At 37.0% G+C, this 20,013-nt stretch overlaps 1 protein-coding gene across 3 annotated transcripts in view; it reads right to left on the reverse strand.

Moving 5' to 3' along the window:
- The window catches only part of kiz (kizuna centrosomal protein), a 38,460-nt gene extending 18,929 nt beyond the window's left edge, over positions 1–19,531 (reverse strand). For 2 of the 3 annotated variants that reach the window (XM_063007400.1, XM_063007399.1), the window contains exons 1-10: positions 19,329–19,531; positions 16,675–16,737; positions 15,459–15,621; positions 11,671–11,745; positions 8,047–8,572; positions 6,374–6,590; positions 4,020–4,139; positions 3,411–3,578; positions 2,108–2,258; positions 1,113–1,278 (exon numbers count right to left, since the gene is read on the reverse strand). In XM_063007400.1, coding sequence (XP_062863470.1) covers positions 1,113–1,278; positions 2,108–2,258; positions 3,411–3,578; positions 4,020–4,139; positions 6,374–6,590; positions 8,047–8,572; positions 11,671–11,745; positions 15,459–15,621; positions 16,675–16,737; positions 19,329–19,393 — 1,714 coding nt within the window. In that variant the 5' untranslated portion in view covers positions 19,394–19,531. The remainder of the gene's footprint in view (positions 1–1,112; positions 1,279–2,107; positions 2,259–3,410; positions 3,579–4,019; positions 4,140–6,373; positions 6,591–8,046; positions 8,573–11,670; positions 11,746–15,458; positions 15,622–16,674; positions 16,738–19,328) is intronic. The other variant, XM_063007401.1, reaches the window with a different exon arrangement.
- Positions 19,532–20,013: the final 482 nt, after the last annotated feature.

A 20,013-nucleotide genomic window follows, 5' to 3' on the forward strand; every position in this document is an offset into this window, starting at 1 on the left:
AGGTTCCACTCGGAACAGGCTTCGCCAGGGTCGACCAAAGAAGTTGAGTCCACGTGTTCGGCGTCATATCCAGAGGTTGGCTTTAAAAAATAGACACGAGTGCTGCCAGCATTGCTGCAGAGGTTGAAGACGTGGGAGGTCAGCCTGTCAGTGCTCAGACCATACGCCGCACACTGCATCAACTCGGTCTGCATGGTCATCATCCCAGAAGGAAGCTGACGCACAAGAAAGCCCGCAAACAGTTTGCTGAAGACAAGCAGTCCAAGAACAAGGATTACTGGAATGCCCTGTGGTCTGACGAGACCAAGATAAACTTGTTTGGCTCAGATGGTGTCCAGCATGTGTGGCGGCGCCCTGGTGAGAAGTACCAAGACAACTGTATCTTGCCTACAGTCAAGCATGGTGGTGGTAGCATCATGGTCTTGGGCTGCATGAGTGTTGCTGGCACTGGGGAGCTGCAGTTCATTGAGGGAAACATGAATTCCAACATGTACTGTGACATTCTGAAACAGAGCATGATCCCCTCCCTTCGAAAACGACCCCAAAAACAACCTCCAAGATGACAACTGCCTTGCTGAGGAAGCTGAAGGTAAAGGTGATGGACTAAACCCAATTGAGCACCTGTGGCGCATCCTCAAGTGGAAGGTGGAGGAGTTCAAGGTGTCTAACATCCACCAGCTCCGTGATGTCATCATGGAGGAGTGGAAGAGGATTCCAGTAGCAACCTGTGCAGCTCTGGTGAATTCCATGCCCAGGAGGGTTAAGGCAGTGCTGGATAATAATGGTGGTCACACAAAATATTGACACTTTGGGCACAATTTGGACATGTTCACTGTGGGGTGTACTCACTTATGTTGCCAGCTATTTAGACATTAATGGCTGTGTGTTGAGTTATTTTCAGAAGACCCATGAAAAGATATAATAAAATATTTGCAGAAATGTGAGGGGTGTACTCACTTTTGTGATACACTGTATACTGATTTGGTTGGATATTGTGATCATTACTATAGCAATTCTCATTTAATATACAACACTAATTTGTCGGTAATATATATTTGGTAAAAAATAAAGTCGCTGTGTATGGCTACTCAATGTGTAAGCAGTGCACTGACCATGTGTACCAGTGGTGTGAAATACATTTCTGGAGGGTCTGGCCATTTTGATCTCCCCGCTGTCATTTAAAAGCGAGGGTAGGCTGCAGGATGAGTCGTCCTCACTTTCCGATGAGTGGAAAGTCTTGGCTGCGTGGGTCAAAAGCCTCTTCAGCAGCACTTCGGCCTGTATCACAACCATACGCACATATGCATACACACACACACAAACATAATTCTGTAATCCTAATCATTACTAATTGACCAATTTCACTTTCACATTTAGTCTCACTCTTGTTCTAGTGTGTCTCTAGTGTAATTACCAATAATGCATTTAACATATTAATAATTGGGGTGTTTTAGCTAACAGTATGCTGCCTGACTGGTGTAGCATTTAGTCTTTTAAAAGAAATGCAGTAAAGATGTCACAAGACAGCAGAGTCATAATTGCTGATATGGACTACAAATTAGGGATGGTGATGGTTAATCGACTGACCAACAACTGACAAGCACTATAAGGAAAGAGTCACAGAAAAAGATACTAAAAAGATATTATCTATGACAATGTTTTGTATTTGGCATGAAAATTCTTCATCACTGTTATTTATCAGTACCCCAGTAGTTAAATAACTTTAACAGTTAAATTGTGAACAATTTCTTATTACTCAGAGGGCTTATACGGAATGTCATTTAATTGACATTATTAAATATAATAATTTATTTATGTAGACTATCTATAGTATGTACACTATAGATAAAGTTATAGACTATCTGTACCATATAAATATTTTTGATTTGAAACAATTTGATTTTAGCTTGTAACCCTGTTTTTCAGCATGTCCATATACTTTCTAACATCTTCCTCCTCCTGGACCTGTAGAAAAGCCCCGTAAAACTGTTTATTTTAAGGCAGAACTGGTATTGCCCTTTAATGCCAGTAACAGAGGAGACACCACATTATTCAAAAAGGACACAAATCTACACCTATTTCAGAGGGTGAGTGGATGAAGTGCTACCTTGTCTGTGTAGGAGGCTTTGTATTGCACTAGAAGTGGAGTGAAGAGCTGCACGATGCTGTTGAGAGAAAGAACGTCCTGCCGCAGCAGCTGAAGGGCATGTCTGAACCACCGCTCCCACAGAGAAGCACTATCACCTGACAGACATGACCTGCGTTACACAGACACAATCACACACTCAATATTACCATATGTATACCCGGTCAGCAATTGACATCAAGCTATTGTTAATAAATGATAGATAATTACGTCGTAATAATTTATTGCACAGAAGTACTTCTTCCACTAAAGAAAGGAAAATATTAGACAAAACAACACGAGGATATAGGACTGATTCAACAAAATAAAGGTTATTGTTTATTTGTGAAATTTATGTTTACATAATTATTTTCTTTGACATACATGAGAAATCAAATGTGTGTGTGATATTTCTTATATGAAAATGAATATTGGAGGGTTTTGTGTGAAAATCAATGTGGAGTTTTGTTTTGGTATATTGAAATCAATATTTTTACTCTTTTACTATTTAATTTTATTAATTTTAGAGGGTAATGGCCTACACACCTTCAACCTAATGGTCAGCATTTTTGTTTAATATTTTTAAATTAAGCAAAATGACCAAAGTAGAGGGAAAACAGAAATGTAATCTTTGAAATAGTACCTGACCCATACCTCCACAGTTAAATGTATAATATGATACAATGTGGACCAGTCTGCAGATCAGAAGTAGGTAAGGTAACCTTTTTTTCTGGATTTTCCCCCTTTATCTCTCAATCTAGTAATTTCTAATTGCCAATTGTGAAACCACTGCCACTTGTGGAGAGCCACAAATGTCAACTCTGTGGCCACTTCTTATCACCCGCCAGTGTGTTCACACACAGCGCTACACAGGTTCCATGTGACTCCTCCATCATGGGCACATGCAGCCAGACCAGTCATGAAGATTGCATATCGCAGTGGCAGCAGGAAGAGCCCCTATTTGAGCTTCCCTCCCTTAAACACATCAGCTATGTTTAGATTTTAACTCACAGTTCAAACAATCAGCAATGGTGTAAGACTGCTGAGAAAAAATCTTAATAATTGGCAGACATAAACTATAGCTAAACAATTTTCATACAATCTTTCTAATAAAGAAGAACACACCAGTGCTGAAGACTCTGCTACAAAAGGATAAATAATCAAACCACAAGACTTTAACTTTGCTATTTTTAAAGTCTACACAGCATGAAAGAGAAAATCAAAACTGGTAAAACTTTGCCATGCTATGATGGCCTGCGTCCAGAAAGCAGAAATTCTACTCTACCTGATGTGTGCTGCTTCTACAGCAGTGGACCACTGGGTGCTGACCAGGTCACTGTGTAGCAGACAGCCATGAGGTGAATCCATTAATAACCAGGGCAACTGCTGTAGCACCACGGCTGCGCACACATTCAGCTCCTCGTTTCTCAGCGCGTCACGCTGAATACACATGCTGGGAAATAGACACAGCTACATCAACCATCTCCATGGAGCTCAATAGCAATTATAATCAACCAACAGACATGTGTGTTTCTTTATTAATAGTTTATGCTCCTGCACACATAAAAGCAAATAAATCATTTATAATAAGCTGTTCATTGCTTAACATGAGCAGGTAATATGTATAAAGTGAATAATATGATTTTAAGAACTAATGCATGTCTGCTGGTTGACAGACAATCTAATCATCAGTCCACCAACTAAACGGTGAGGAGAGGTTACTATGACAATTCACTGAGGCAAAGATTTATTGATAGAGTGATGTTGGTGCCAGGTAATGGCACTTCATTTAAAGTGAGAGCTCTTAAGGAAGAGATAATGCAATTTCCACTGAAAGCAAGAACACTACACAATAATGAGAGAGAAAAGATTCAAGCAAAGCAGTGTATCATACCTAATAATCTTTCTGAGCTTCTCCTCACTGAGAAGAGAGCTACTGTACAGCTTGCCGTCTCCAGCAGAGAGACGTTCCTCAATGTTGTCCAGCAGAAAAAAGAATTCCTCCACTGACAGACTGAAAGGAAAAACTCCCAGTAATTAAACTGCATTTAAGTTTAGCACATGTAACTATTAGTATGTTATTATTTAGTTGTAGGCATATCTTAAACACCTATAATTAGATTAATATACAATTTTAACATTACAGCTGATACTGATACTACATCGACGTTCTAACAGTATCCACGCCGACTCTGTGCCAGCCAGTTACACAAAACAATCACAATTTCTCAGAAGTATAAAGAATAAAGAAAAATTTGAGCATTTGTGAAATCCAATCTGATGCTGATCCAGCATGTGAGGCCAAAAACAAATCAGTTCGTCCCCAGAGATAAATTATACTAGATAAAATATAGCTAGACTAAATATATAATTGTAGTAAATATAAATATCTCAAATAATAAGTGAACACATTTTGGTGATTTGAATATTGTGTGAATATTGTGTGTTACTTGGATTTCCTATGCAATTTTTACCTGCCTGCTCCCCTATTCAGGGGTTGCCAGAACTGATCATTCTGGTCTACATACGCCATTTGTAACAGTTTTTAAGCCAGCAAGTGACAAGTGCACCACCCAATGGCTAGGCTGTTCAGCCACCCAAGACGTAGCCAATCACATCTGGGTTGATGCCCAACCTATGCAAATAAATGGCCACTAGCATTTTTTGTAACTTTAAAATCTAGTAATGATTTAATCACTTAGTAAATTAATTGGATTGTTGTTTTTTGGCACCTACATACAAAATTAAAACAACTGACTAAGTAGTTATGCAGAAACAAGCACCCACAAACTTCCATTATAGTGAGTTTAAAGTTTGCTGAAAGTTCGGCTAATACACACAATGTAATTCTGTTTTTAGTCTAATTTAATATTCAGTCTTCTGTAAGAGATTCAAAGGTTGAGTGAAGTCAAATCTAATCAGAAACTGTTCGTTCTCAGAGTGCATGTAAATGTAATTATACTAGCAAAAAAACCTTAATCATCAAAAGTATTTCCAATATGATTTCACACACTGATGATCATTTCAGTCAATCCTCCCTTCGTTAGGTAGGACACTTTCAGAATACTCAGAGAAAACCCATTCAGGCATAAAAAGAACATGCTGTATTTTCCACAGAGTGTAACTGAAGGCAAAGGTCAAACCCAGGTCTGCAGGACCCTAAAGTAACACTACTTGTTGCACCACCACACAGCCTTATCCAATATTAAACAAATCAGTTAGTGCTAAACTGCACAAACAACCAAAAAAAAAAGCTTAACACATACATCACACACACACAAAGTTCAATCTAAACTCAAATACATTACAGATATGTTATTTATGATAGCATAATTTAAAGTTAAACTGCAAGAGAGACTCTTTTACTAAAGTACTGTCCACACTTTTATTCCTCAGAACACTTCTGGGAGTCAAGAAATTGTCGACTCCACTAGTAGCAAATCTCCCAAGCAGAAAATTGCTCTGTTACGGCATTATCAGGGATTAGAGCAATAATGTTGGATTCAGGGCCGGAGCATCCAAACGTGGTGTCCTGAAGCTGCCACAATGACTGAAACTCTCTGAAGCATGAAGCTAGTTCATCATATTACCTCAGACCAACACACAAGTGCACACAAACACTTCCACACCGTTTATGCTATATGGCCAAAAGTATGTGGACACCCCTCCTATGCAGTGAGTTCAGGTGTTTATCAGACCAATGCTAACAGGTGTATAAAATAGTTTACTGAAAATAAAGTATATGCTTCAAACTTTGTAACAACAATTTGAGGAAGGCCCTTTCCTGTTCCAGCGTGATCGTACTCTTGTGCAAAAAGCATGGACCATAGAGACATGGTGTGACGAGTTTGACTAACATCAGTGCAACAAGACCAAGCAGTCAGAAGTCAGGTACTTCAGCGACGTGTAACAACACTGGGAAACAGCGAGAAGACTTCAACTTTAGTCAGATAAGAAATATATTTGTGGTGACAACCAGTGGAAATTTAGCGTGGTTGAAGCAACATTTTTATATGTTTGCAAACACTAGCTGCTTGGTCACCGATGTGCAAAGTACCAACATAACAACAAGTGAACAGAGATCATGCATTCGCTAAGTGATATTCGTGAAGTTAAGAAACCGGCACAGTGAAGTCAGGAATAACTGCTGTTGTGAACGTACATTAGAGTTTTAGGATCCTACATACCAACTTAAAAATCAAGCAATATAACACACCCACAACTTTACAAGTTTCCATGCAGTACCACCTCTGTTCTGGTTTTGAAAAAGGACGTCCTCCAGACTCCGCTCTGTCCTCTAGCTTTTTGGGTTTGTTAGTGTTTGGAGAAACATTGCTGGGTTTGTGCTGGTCATGAAGATTACCACTGAGAGACACTGAAACATCAGTGGTTATGTTTAGTGCAGGTTCTGGTGTGACATCGACTTCAGAACTGGATATACTGGAGCTGCTGCTTTTATTTTGATCTAAAAGAACACAAATCATTAAATAACAGCTTTAGTTTATCATGGTTACAACAGTCATATACTATACTATACTATACTATATAAAAAACTTTTGTCCAATTATCTTGCGATGTAAACACAGCAAAACTTTAGGGCCCTGGGTTTGCTTCTAAGCTTCATTTACTGGATTTGTTATGTGTCCATGTGGTATATGTTCTTTATGGGTTTACCCTGAGTACTCTGGATACATTCTACCTCTCAAATCGTGCTGGTGATGCCAATGATTGCCTTGTTTCCAGTGTTTTTTGAATAGACACTGGATCCACCATTATTCTAAACAGGTGATTACTAAAGATGAGGGACTTTCCTTCTATTGTTTTAAAGTTATCAATACTGCAGTATTAGCCAATCTGGGGAAGTAAAGGTGAACATGTGCTTCTCCTGAGACATCTGAAGGCAGCAGTTGGCCACTTTACTACTTGACTTTGTACAGTACATTACTGCTCGATTGGACTTGCATTGTAATGCGTTATACACTGAGGTACTGGGATTCCAGGTGTATATAGTATATCAACTTATACTATGTGGCCAAAAATATGTGGACACCCTTCCTAATTATGGAGTGTATCTAGAGTTTGAATCAACTCCATCCACTGAATTAAGTAGTAAAAGGGGGATCTCCACATACATTTGGCCATATAATGTATTTTATTTATTTATCCTCATAACCACTTCATTGTCATTTTAATTCTTTGGCACAAGATAAGGATACATTCAGGACAGTGCACCACAGGACAACAAACATTTACTCATTTACTCACAACATGGGGCCATTTAGAGCAGCCAATTCAACAAGGATGTGAACAACCTGGCCGAGCACCTAACAGTTACAATTGGATGTGCGTAAGGAGGGGACTCGAAAGGGCCAAACTGACAAACAATTTGCAAAATGCTGAGCATGGATCTCCATATGTGACACAGCTCTCTCTGAGACTCCACCAGTGGCTGGTAAAAGTTCAGAAAGCATTTAAAATAATAATATTAATAACAATAAATAAATTATATGCTTCCAACATAATAAAGACATAAGTTTAAGTAAAGAACCTAGATAGAGCCTCACTAAATACCCTTGGGATGAACTGGAACGTGAATTGCAAGGCAAGACTTTATGTCCAACATTAGTGTCTCACCTCACAAATGCTTACTGGACTAATTGAGCACAAATTCTTACTGATATGCATATCTTGTGGAAAGCCTTTCCAAAGAAGTAAAGCTGCATGGGGGTTCAACTCAGTAATAATGATTAATATTTTAGAACAAGATGTCCAGGAAGTTCCTGGTCAGGTGTCCATATACTTTTGTATGAAAGTTAAAGTGTACTGTGTGTACTCATGTCGTTCTTACAGTAGCATAATGTCATATAACCCTCACTATTAAAAACAATATGAGACAATGTAAAAGAGTAATGAGATCTAACCTGGAATAGGTGATTGTTCAGTGGCTGAATTAGCTTCAGTCCTGGCCGGCGAGCCTTTTGTGTGAGGGGTAAATGGGGAAGGACTCTGGCTGGGGTAGTGCTGGAGTGACATATTGCTTTCTGGACTGTTCACACTTCTGTGATGAGAGCACACTTCAGATGCCTTCAAGGTTACGTGAGGCACAGTCAGCTGCTTCGACCCACACACCTCTTTTTCTCTCATTAAAGAACCACAATCAAACGGCAGTGGCCTTTCAGCAAAATCACTGGAGTTTAGAATGTCATCAGATAAAGAGCTGCCGCCGCTGGCTTTTGAAACTCTGGGAGCCCTCAAAGGGCTGTTTTGTGGCAGGGAAGCTAAAGGGTGGTTAGTTATCACCTCAGCCGACAAACGTGGGCTCATGAGGCCACCATCCACCACAGTATCTTTGAGGATTTGCCGACCCATGGAGATGACAGCAGGTTGGGATGATGATTGCCCAGTGCTGACAGAAAGGGGCCTGCTTTGGTCTCGTGAATTAATTCTCTAGGGAAGAGAACACACAAACAGTTTTTTTTTTTTTAAACTATGAAATAATCTGTCAAAAAGTGTAGACTTGTTATATTAGGACCTTATATAATAACCTATACTTGGATGGCAGGCAGACATACGCATTGTTTGAAGAAAAAAAGACTTTTTTTATTTTGTCAAAAATGGTTTCATTTAAAAAAAAAAAAAAAAGATTTACCCAGTGGGCAAACTCCTTTTAACTAAAGCTGAGAACATCATTACCAATACCGATACAGATACGATAAAAAAAACATATAAATAGAATGTATTGAAAATAACTACATAGCAGGCTCAGGTGGCACGGCTGTGTCTATTACGCTAACCCACCACCAATGAGATCCAGGTACAAATCTCAGCAGTGCAGGTGTCTTCTAAAACATGATTAGATGTGTCTGAGAGTGAAGGATGGCCGAAGCACAGTGTTTCCCATTGGAACTGGGCCCACTGAGACCCTAACCAAATAAAGAGATTAATGAAAATCAAATGAAAAAATAAATAAATGTCACCCAGTAAATACAGATTCAATTCACATTTACAGCATTTTGACAGATGCTTTAATCCAAAGCGACTTATATTTAATCAAAGCAATTAGGGGTTAAGGACCTTGCTGAGGGGCCCACTGTGGCAAACCTAGCAGTGGAAAGGCTTAAACCAGCAACCTTCCAATTACTGGTTTAGTAGCTTTATTGCTGTGCTACCACTGTATGGTTCAAAGAAACACTACGCCTCAATGCATAAAGCATGAAGGCATGATAGGCACTAATGATGACACAACATAGTGTAAAATATGCTTATAGAAATAACATGTCTAGCACAGGCTCGTAGATTCTACTTTCTCCAAAACACTTTCAGTTACATTTGCTCATTTGCTAATATACTCAAACACTACAAAGTAAAATTTTTCATTTTAGCATCTGTCTGTGATGTATTTGGGTCAAGGTTAGATTTCCTCTCTAAATATCTCCCCAGCAGAGCATACTGAGATCAATGTCTTAACTTTTAATCTTCAGCAATGGCTTGCTTTGACACACTGATTCATGTCTGTAATGACGCTATGACACTATGCAAAATCTGCCACACAATAACAAAAAGCATGGCTTCTGTGTCTTTTCTGATAAGGGTCTTAAATACCAAACAGTTAGCTGGTTAATAACATCCACTGTAAACTGCACGGCCTGCCTGGCAGATCCAGAGGGCCAAAAAATAGAGCGAGGGAGAGGAAGAAAAAGTTAATTTCTTGGCTGAGTGATTCCATCTCTAGCTGCAGGGCAAAGTAGAAAGTGTTTCGCTAAAGTAGCAATTGATTCTTCTATCAATCTGTGGCACGCGCTTGCTCTTCCAAGGAATGTATTAAATATGAAAATCATATCCTGTTATCATGGCTTCCCAGCTTTCAGGCTGGTAAGCTCTTTAATGAATGCTGCTGCCTCAGGGACATGCGCACAGCCAGCAGTGGCGTCTATGCATAATGGAGTGATTTCTACCATCTCTGCTCATTGTAATTTTGCCAGACTGAAAAGGGGGGGTGGGTGGACACACAGTTACAAGTGACTGCTCGAGACAGCATGCTCCAAGTCATTATGAGCCATCTTCCACATTTCATCCGAAAGAGCTCAGACCGCTCAAAGTGCAGAAGAGAAGCGGTCGCAGGCTTGAACTTTATTGGTGGCACAGGAATCGCAGACTAGATTAGACAGACACCTGTACTAGCACTGATACACTGGCTACAACTGAACAATCTATAGAGTAGATGCTTCAGGTTTGCAGTGCTAGTTACAACAATTAAGATCACTTCATATTATATTTTTGTATATAACACTATATTATACACTAAATGGAAAAATGGAAAAACCTTGGGGTAGTTGGACACCCTTTTCTAAAACTATGGGTAGTAAGATGTATTTGTAGCAGCTTTAACAGCCTGCACAGTTCTGAAAATGCTTTCCCAGAGGCTTCAAAGTGTCTGTGCGGATTTGTGACTAATAAAAAGCGCATTTGTAAGGTTGGATGAGAAGACCTGGCTAGTAATCAACATTCCTTATCATCCCAATAATGAGCTCAGTGCTACTGGAGTTCGCCCCAAACACACCAAACCAGATCATTATAGACATGATTTTATGCACAGACACAGTCACACTGGAACAGAAAAGAGCTTTTACAAACTACTGCTAAAAGGTTAACAGCAAACATAACTGTTATTATGTACCGATTAGCAATGGGTGGGCTGAAACATCCATTGAATTTAGTAGTAAAAGGGGGATCTCCACATACATTTGGCCATATAATGTATTTTATTTATTTATCCTCATAACCACTTCATTGTCATTTTAATTCTTGGGCACAAGATAAAGATACATTCAGGACAGTGCACCACAGGACAACAAACATTTACTCATTTACTCACAATATGGGGCCATTTAGAGCAGCCAATTCAACTTAGATACCAAGACCGGAGGTGCATTAATACACTTGCACTTAATACATAGACTAGTATAAGACCAACAAAGTAAACATGTAAAGCATTTTACTAAAACACATAAAGAGGTAATAAAGCTCAAATTAAGTAATTACAAGTAGTCCACAGTTTAAAGGTGGAAACAATGACTGTGCAGTGACTACATATTATATTAATAAAATGCATTACAATAAACCTGGCGTTTGCCAGTGCACCAAAAAGCAGGATTGCAGAAATGAATTTATAATTCTGATAATCCTAAATAGGCAATAAAATGACTGCAGGGGGTCAGTGGTCTGTCTGGTATGACCCATCTGCTTCAAAGTCAATAGATGATGTACTATTTCTATTTTTTTTTCGAAGCTTTAACCTGGCTTTATCAAACTAAAAGAGCTATTTCAGTTCCAGAACAGCATTTTCAATAAAAGTTAATACCTTAAGTACTCTTAAACAGCTATTAATGGGTACCTAAATGTAATATTAAAACATCAGTACACCACATTAGAAAATATTCTAATAAACAGGTACTGCAGAGAGTAATTAATATCTTGATAACTCTAACGTTTGTAAACATTCACATTTTCTTTCCAATAACATGGTTGGACAAATTATCCCCTACCTTTTGTATTTTAAGTTCGCTCTTTTTCTTCTTCCCGTCCTCTTGAAGTCCTGCCATGTGATTTGTACATTCCAACTGCATGAAACATCATCAGGTCAGCCAATAAACACGACAGTATAACATGTCATTAATGATGAAAAGTCTTATCATGATGTTTAAAGACAACTACATTATTGTGTAGCTTTGTTAAATGGTGCAACAAATCATCAAAATCATATATATAAACTAACGTATGAAATGTGGCAATAAAAATGACAACCTAATTTTAATGAGTGTTATTTTCACCTCCTGTGTTGTGTGTAATATAAGATGTTCAGTTGTCTAGTGCCAATTTTATTATATGCTACTTTTTAAATATACAATTTTACATAAATATTCAAGGCCATTCAAACCTAAAATAAAGGAGTTTGACAGCCTTAGTATGAAGTGCAAACTTGAAGAAACAAGGGGGGAAAGAAGGGAATTATGTTTATCTCTAAAACGTAGTCACTCAGTGTGGATATTCCTCCTCAGAGTGCCCTTAACACTGACTGCCAGGGCTCTTAATCACTTCAGCGGTTAGCCAGAAAGACTAGTCTAATCCCAAGTTCAATTAGAAAGCCTAATGGCAGTGGGATTACCTCTAGCCTAGCACTTCATTCTTCTAAAACAAAGCCCCTCCCTGAAAAAAAACATTTTGCTTGCTAAGCACATTTTGTTAACTATTTACAATGTCTTCCACAATAATTGTGCTGTGAAAAAAATGGCATGATACTAATACAACAATAGAAAGCCTAAAAATACTGTACAAGACAGAGAAGGATACTGGCCAAAGAAAGAACTGTACCAGTTTTACTTATGTCAAGACTAGCATTACCCACTAACATAATAAATCTTTGCAAACAAATAATCCATTTATTTTACTTAGCAAATATAGCTTAGTTCTTAGCTGGTGTCTGTTGCAATTAAAGATTTAAGCTATCATATCAATAATTTTAAATAACCCTAAATACAATGCTCTACTCAATTAAAAAATAAACAAATATAATCCAGACACATTAAAACTGAGACTGTCTCTTTTCAGGCAGGGAGAAAACCAGAGGTACTTCAGCGCCTAAATAGTGGGCAATTAATTTGGGGTAGTGTAATTAAACAAATTGGCAAATTTGCTATTAGGCTGTTGAGCACTGTTCAGTTATATGATAATCAACCAAAGCTATTGTTTTCTTTTTTTCATTTCCTAGCAGTGATAAATGTCATTGTTAGAGTATTTATGATGGTTACTTAGCAGAAATTAGTACAGAAACAAAAGATGACAATTAGACAACGGCAGATTAATAGTAGACAATAATATGAGATTATATGAAGCAGGTTAAATGAAACTCATAATAAAGAGAAAAATCCCTGCCTTTAAACATGTTTAAGTCCAAAAAATTCTATTGTGATAATTCAATTAAAATATTTGTAAAGATCTACACGGGTCAAAGACGAGACGTAACTTTTTAGTGTCCCCACTTGATAAATAATATACAATTATATTAATATAAGTGGATATACCTTCAATCTACTCCATTTGTACATCTTTACTGAAACCTAAAGTAATTTTTATGGAAAATGTATGATTTTTGAAAAAATAACCCTTGAAACCCCCAAAATGTCATTCAGTGCAACGGTTCCCCTACCTCTTTAAGTAATAAAACATTAAGAAAAAACTAATTAATCTTAAGTAAAACTTAAAATTTACTGCTTTGGCATAATTGTACAAATGTCATGTGTGACATATTAAATAATATTCAATCAGATGTGTTTTTTAATATTAATAATATTCAGGATACTTTCAGTCCCCATTTTCCCAATCTTCAGTTGTCATTCAGTACAACGTTAATAAAAAGCCTTATTTTAATATGCAATCAAGCTACTGCAGTCATGTGACCAATTATAACAACAAAAGAAGACACCTGGGGACCCTTCAGCACACACACACGAGGTCAATGCATTTTAACATTATTTGATAAAAATGTCTTTTTACTGACACAGTACATTAAAGAACAAAACTGAGTGTCATTCAGTACAACACAGAAAACGTAATATTACGGTTAATCTTGTAAACAAACAAGGTTATTAACATTTAAATGTGAATATGTGTAGAAATGTCTTTGAGCTAAGGTCACTGTTAGCTTTTGCTAACCACTGGGATAACTGTAAAATGTGCTAAAGTAAAATTTCTGTCATTCAGTACAACAACAGTCATTCAGTGCAACAGAATTTCGCTGTTGCACTAAATTGACAATGACATTGTTATACTGACTTTTTAATGTTTTAAAATTATTTTTAAATATTAAAACCAATTTTTTCCATTCTAGTCTTCCTTAATAAGAGCAGTAATTACAATGAATATTAATAATTATGTTTTTGATGAAGTGGTCCCTGAGATTTTGTTATTGTCAAGTACGATGACCTGCCATTCGTTGGGCAGGTACTGCTGTCTGTAGGAGATGAGGTGCAAGTTAGCTGCATGCTACAAAATTGAAACAGAAATTCCTTTGTGTGGCCAAATCCACCTGATAAAATTTACTACCTTAAGTCTGATGTCAAAATCATAATCGCAGAACCAAAGCCATGTACAGCAAGAACCTCAAGGTTAACAACAAAAGACTGGAAAACATTTGTTCAGTTCATGAAATAAAATGCGACTTCAAATGGTTTTCACAGCTGAATGAATTTAGATTTACTGCAGCAACTTTTTCACGTGTTATGACACAAATTCCACACTTCCACACTGTTCTGGTGCCTTACAAGTTGTTATGATGGCTTCATTAGCTATGTTTTTCATTGCCTTACTTTTTTCATAATGATGTAATATTATAACACATACTTGCCACTGGTGTGGCATATTTTCATTCTACTACTGCTACTTTAATCAATAAAGAACTTAAAAACAAATTAAGTCATGAATATTCTGATGTAACAGGATAATTTGGAGTATGTCATTCAGTGCAACATAAAATCATCATACAGTGCAACAAAAACATTTGCTTAAAATAACTGTAATAAGTAATTATTATATTTTTTTTTTCATGTGAAAGCAAGAGAAACCAGGCCTGCTTCATAGAAAACAGAGTTTGATTAGGTTTCAAATAGAATAGAATGTGTAGCGAAAACATCTTGTATACAAATAAACTAAATCCCAAGACGCATTAGAGCACAAACATGGCACAGAAAATTCAAAACAGAGTAAGTACAGTTTCTTCTGAGGTTTTAAATATTTTGTAAGAGATATACTAAACTTATAAATTTGAAATGGCTAAGATTGTTCCTTGTGTGTGTATTTTGTCATAAATTAGTCGTTGCACTGAATGACATTTTTGTGCCCTTGTTGTGTGTCAACAACACTAAAATTATCAAATAAGCAAAATGCTGAGAAAAAAAAATACATATTTACATAGGTGACACAATTGTGCACAATATTAAATGAAAAAATTATACAATTTAAACATTTTATTTTTTTGGTACTTGGAACACCCTATTCGTCTTTCACCCACACACATACTAAAAAAACAACATGCCTTAAATGTAACTAAATCTGCTAAAAGCTTCCAAAAATATAAAGCAAAAATTACAGGTTAGGAAAAAATGTACGAGTCTTAATACCTACACAATAACATTTTCATTCAGTTATTGCATAGCATGTCTGGTATGCTTAAAAGACAAACCCACCTGGGAGAAGATACAAAAATGTGACCTGCTACAGTCTAGTAAATAAACTGCCCTAAGCAAACGCAGATGCCAGAACAGTGAGAGTAAAATACCTTTAAGTGATGCAGTACAGTGTAGTCAACAGAGAATTGTTTGGCATTCAATACCAGCTTGTCAATACTTCTAAGCAGCTCAAGGTTGCGGGCCTTTGCTTGCGCCTCTCTCGTACACAGCTCCTTGAGATAGTGCCGCATCTTAACGCATTTTAACCTAGTTCTGCAACAAAAGTAAATAAATAAAAGGCATTTATGAGTTACCTAGGTGTGCATCTTTTTGTCATTTTTCATCAGCAAATTCAAGTAGAAACACCTGATGATAAACTAATAACAAACAGCCAGTGTCAATCACTGCACAAGCAATACCAGAAATAAAATGGTGCTCAAATGAATTAACTGAAGACTAACTATGAATGCCTGCTAATGGCTTTGTACATTTGTTAATTGGTACTCAATGACAAAAATGCTTTTTGCTAACAAAAAGGGTCAAAAAGAAAATTAAGGGGAAAATTCAGCATTCCAATCATAAAGTCTGAGCCCTTAACCTCTTGCAAATTTCCAACCCCACATAATGTTTGTTTGCATCCATGAGTTTGGTGAGGCCATTTAAAAACAAATAGGTCTCCAGCTCATGTGTTAAGTGCCATCATATCATCTATAAATGAAACGAGGCTGAAGTTATCTAATTGTTCTAAAACAAAAGTTTATACTCATTTAATATAACACATGTATGCTGCATAAAGGCTTAAAATGCAAGCAATTTATTTAATTAATTTATTTTAATAAATAACAATGCAAAAAATACATAGACCAGGGTTTTTTTTTATCTGCAGCTTGGGGAACACATGCAGATGCTTGCATTTTAATGCTATTGGTATATTACCTCTATATACTACTCTCGGAGTGCATCTCTTAAGCCTGGCTTCAAACCACTGCTGCAACCCACCTGATGAAAAGTTTAAGAACCACTGGGACAGTGGTAGCCTAGTGGGTAGGGCTTTGGGCTTAACTGAAAGGTTGAGAGTTCGAATCCCAGCTCTGCCATGCAGCCACTTTTGGGCCTTTAAGCGAGGCCCTTAACCCTCTCAGCTCCAGGCGCACCATAGAATGGCTGACTCTGCACTCTGACCCCAGCTTCCAAACAAGCTTGTACTGTACACATGTATATTAGCTGTTTTTAGCTGGTTGGTTCTAATTTAGTATATTGTTTTAATTGCACTTTTTTTTACAAAATCACTTGTTCACTCCCACCAAATTAAAACAGGACACTTACAGTCTTTCTTCAGATCCTGAGTAAATAAACAGCTCTTCCTCCAACTTAAGTCTTCTTTTTTCCCTAAAATGGGAAGATAAATCTTTTTTAATTATGACAAAAATCTTGCCGTTTATAAACTTTTGGTTACATAATACAGAGCTACAAAAAGGAGTATTACTGAATCAGCATACAAAACTATATACAGTGTTGAAAATCCTGAAAAATATATTTAATACTGTTACAATACTGAAGTGTAGTATAATGTTTAGGTCAAAGGATGAATAAGTCACTTGAACATCATTTACACAATTTAATTCAATTCAACTTTGAAAAGGGTCAGTAGAGAACATCTATTAAAGTGTGTGTACATTTTGGCCTCCTCTGTATTCGCTTAAGTGTGACGTCACGCGTCATTTCCGGGGCCTAACGAACCTAATCGCAAACGCAAACAACTATGGCTAAACCTGTGAACCTTTTTATATATATATTGTAAGACTCTATATACTGACAATATTTATCAAATATACGGAAAGAAAGAGGACGTGGAGCAACAGATTTATGATCGTAGTTTTGTTTGTTATACGCCAGTTGCGAACATAGTGAGTTTTTATAAGAAATTTGGATTAACGGATAAGTCAATGTAAGAAGAAAGTTAAAATAAATTCTGTTTGTGGAAAACTTAAGGAACTCGTGTTGCTGTCGTTGGAAATTGGATTTACAAACATTACCCGAATCATAAATGTCTAGTCCTTCTCAATAGCTGTCTGGACGAGAAAAGGTCTTATTATATACATATATTATATATATATATTAGAAACATAAATTAAGATACAAATAAGACAAGATGTGCAGTACACTAGTGCACTTCAGGTAATCAGAATATCATGAAAAGTTCATGTCATTAATTAATTTCTTGTCGCGGTCATATTTTTAATTCATTACATGAAAACTGACATTTCTAACTCTTTGGTTTTACTTTTAATCAGTATAGCTTATAGCTTATATAGTAAAAATCCAAAATCTCACATTATTATATGAAATAAAATAAAAAAGCTTGAAACACGTGTAATGAATTGTAGCGTCGCCACTGGGGGCCGGCACGGGCTTTACCCAGAAAGCCTTGCGGCAGTGGTGTCTAAGCTCACCGTAGCCGTGTATCCCGTTGTTGGGAGTGGGGTGGCTGCGGTGAGGGTTGGTTAAGTAGCTTATATGTTTGTCTGTTGTATGATTGTATGTGTGTATGAATGGGTGTCTGTCCCTAAACCACTGAGTGAACTGCCAAAGGCAGCTCACTTGCGGCCCCGACGCTATCCTTCCTACTCGCCGGCGCCACAGAATATACAATGACAGTTTATCTTTTTACATTGAATTATGAACAAAAATATTACTTCATGACATCTAATCGCAAGGAAAGCGGTAAAAAGACAGTTGGGTAGTTTTTTTTCGACTCGGACCTGTTGAAGCAGTACGGCACACAGCACTGTGGCATATTGAAAATACGAGGGACTCGGCCAACTTGGACCCGGATGTGACGTATCATAAGGTCGACACGTCACCACTTAACAAGCGGATAATTTCAGTGTAACAGAAACAACAAGGTAAGTTTGTGCAAAGTTAAGAAAGTTTCTGGAAGAAAAAGAGAATTAATTTATACTCCACTTGAATGGATCAAAGTTTAGAAATAGGTACAATTTCAGTCATGTTAATATAGTTCTGTCTTTAAATATCTGACAATGTGAGATTAATAGGAATAACAGGAGCAAGTTAAAAGACTAATATCATAATATATCGTGATATTAAATTACTTAAACTGATACCAGTTATGGCAGTACCACCCAACCCTTGAGTTAATTGTAATTTCTCAAATTGTAATTATTCAGGATTACCACAATCTGTCATGAAACTGTTTAATGAAATCAAATCACTGTAGTTTTATGTTTTAATCATTAGTATTGGTCAATACCTTCAAACCATAGAATGTTTGTTACTATGCCTTGTTGTTTGTCAAATTTTATACAATTAGATACTGTTTATATATATATATATATATATATATATATATATATATATATATATATATATATATATATATATATATATATATATATATATAAACAAAATATTTAAGAAATAAGTTATTTAGTTACAATAATATATTTTGCTCAAACGCAAAATAATTTATAGCAAACCAAGATGAGCTAGCGTTATTTATCATCGCTTCAATTATGTAAAGATTTGTTTATGGTGCTGGTTAGGTCAATTAAATCAAGCCACTTAAAGAAACGTGAACATTTTTAAAAAGACTTTTAAAAGAAGGAAGCTTGTTAGCGTACTAGCCTGCTATTTAACGCTAGCCAAACAGTATCAAACACAGTGTAATATTTATTGTCCTAACCAAACAAAACTAGCTGACACTACATGCATGTACTTTAACTACAGCATCGCTTCTGAACAGTTAGCCACTGCAATGCTTGGTTTAAAGCAACTATGTTTAGCATTAGCACGTTAGCTTTGTTCTGTTATGCTAACTTAAACTCTCTAACCCGTAACATATTGGTATTTACTTTAACCACAGTTTGGACAAACTGCACGAACTGTCCCAACAGCCATATTTGCTGTTTCTTTTCTCAACAGCTCTATTAAAGAGTAATGTATGAATCAGAACTTCCTACCTTTCGTGTAAACTCTTCTGAATAGATTCAACTGTTTCAAAGTATCCCGTACTGCAAAAAGCCATTTTACAAATTCAGCTGAAAAATTAACAGTCTAAATCCAAAACTTTATAGTAATATCAGCCGCTGTTTGGATTCGTTACTATGTGCACCACAACCTCCGCGTCCTCTCCGTAAACAACTAGCGATGCACAAAGCGATTCCTTTCGTGATTCGGATCACGACAACGAATCGAATCACTGATTCATGATGCTTTCGGCTGCGTCACGTGGTGGGAAAGCGGAACAGACCGATGTTCCTGTGGCCTGGTTACAGTCCACCTGTCTAACAGCTTCTTTTTTACACACACACACACACACACACACACACAACTGGCCACTAGTACTACAATAATCTACTGACACTGTCTTAACATCATCTTAAAGCTTGACTAACCTTTCTTGCTGATCACAGAATAAAACAGTTGAAGGTGCTTCTTGCTCTGAAGCCTTTAAACCCAAACATTTTACATTTTCGGCATTTAGCAGATGCTTTTATCCAAAGCGACTTACAGTACTGTGACAGTAAACTAACTAAGCAATTGAAAGTTAAGGACCTTGCTCAAGTGCCCAACAGTAACAACCAGGCAGTGGTGGGGCTTGACCAGCAACCTTTTGATTACTAGTCCAGTTTCTTAACCGCTAGG

This window comes from Trichomycterus rosablanca, chromosome 13, assembly GCF_030014385.1.
Source record: "Trichomycterus rosablanca isolate fTriRos1 chromosome 13, fTriRos1.hap1, whole genome shotgun sequence".
Taxonomy (NCBI): Eukaryota; Metazoa; Chordata; class Actinopteri; order Siluriformes; family Trichomycteridae; genus Trichomycterus; species Trichomycterus rosablanca.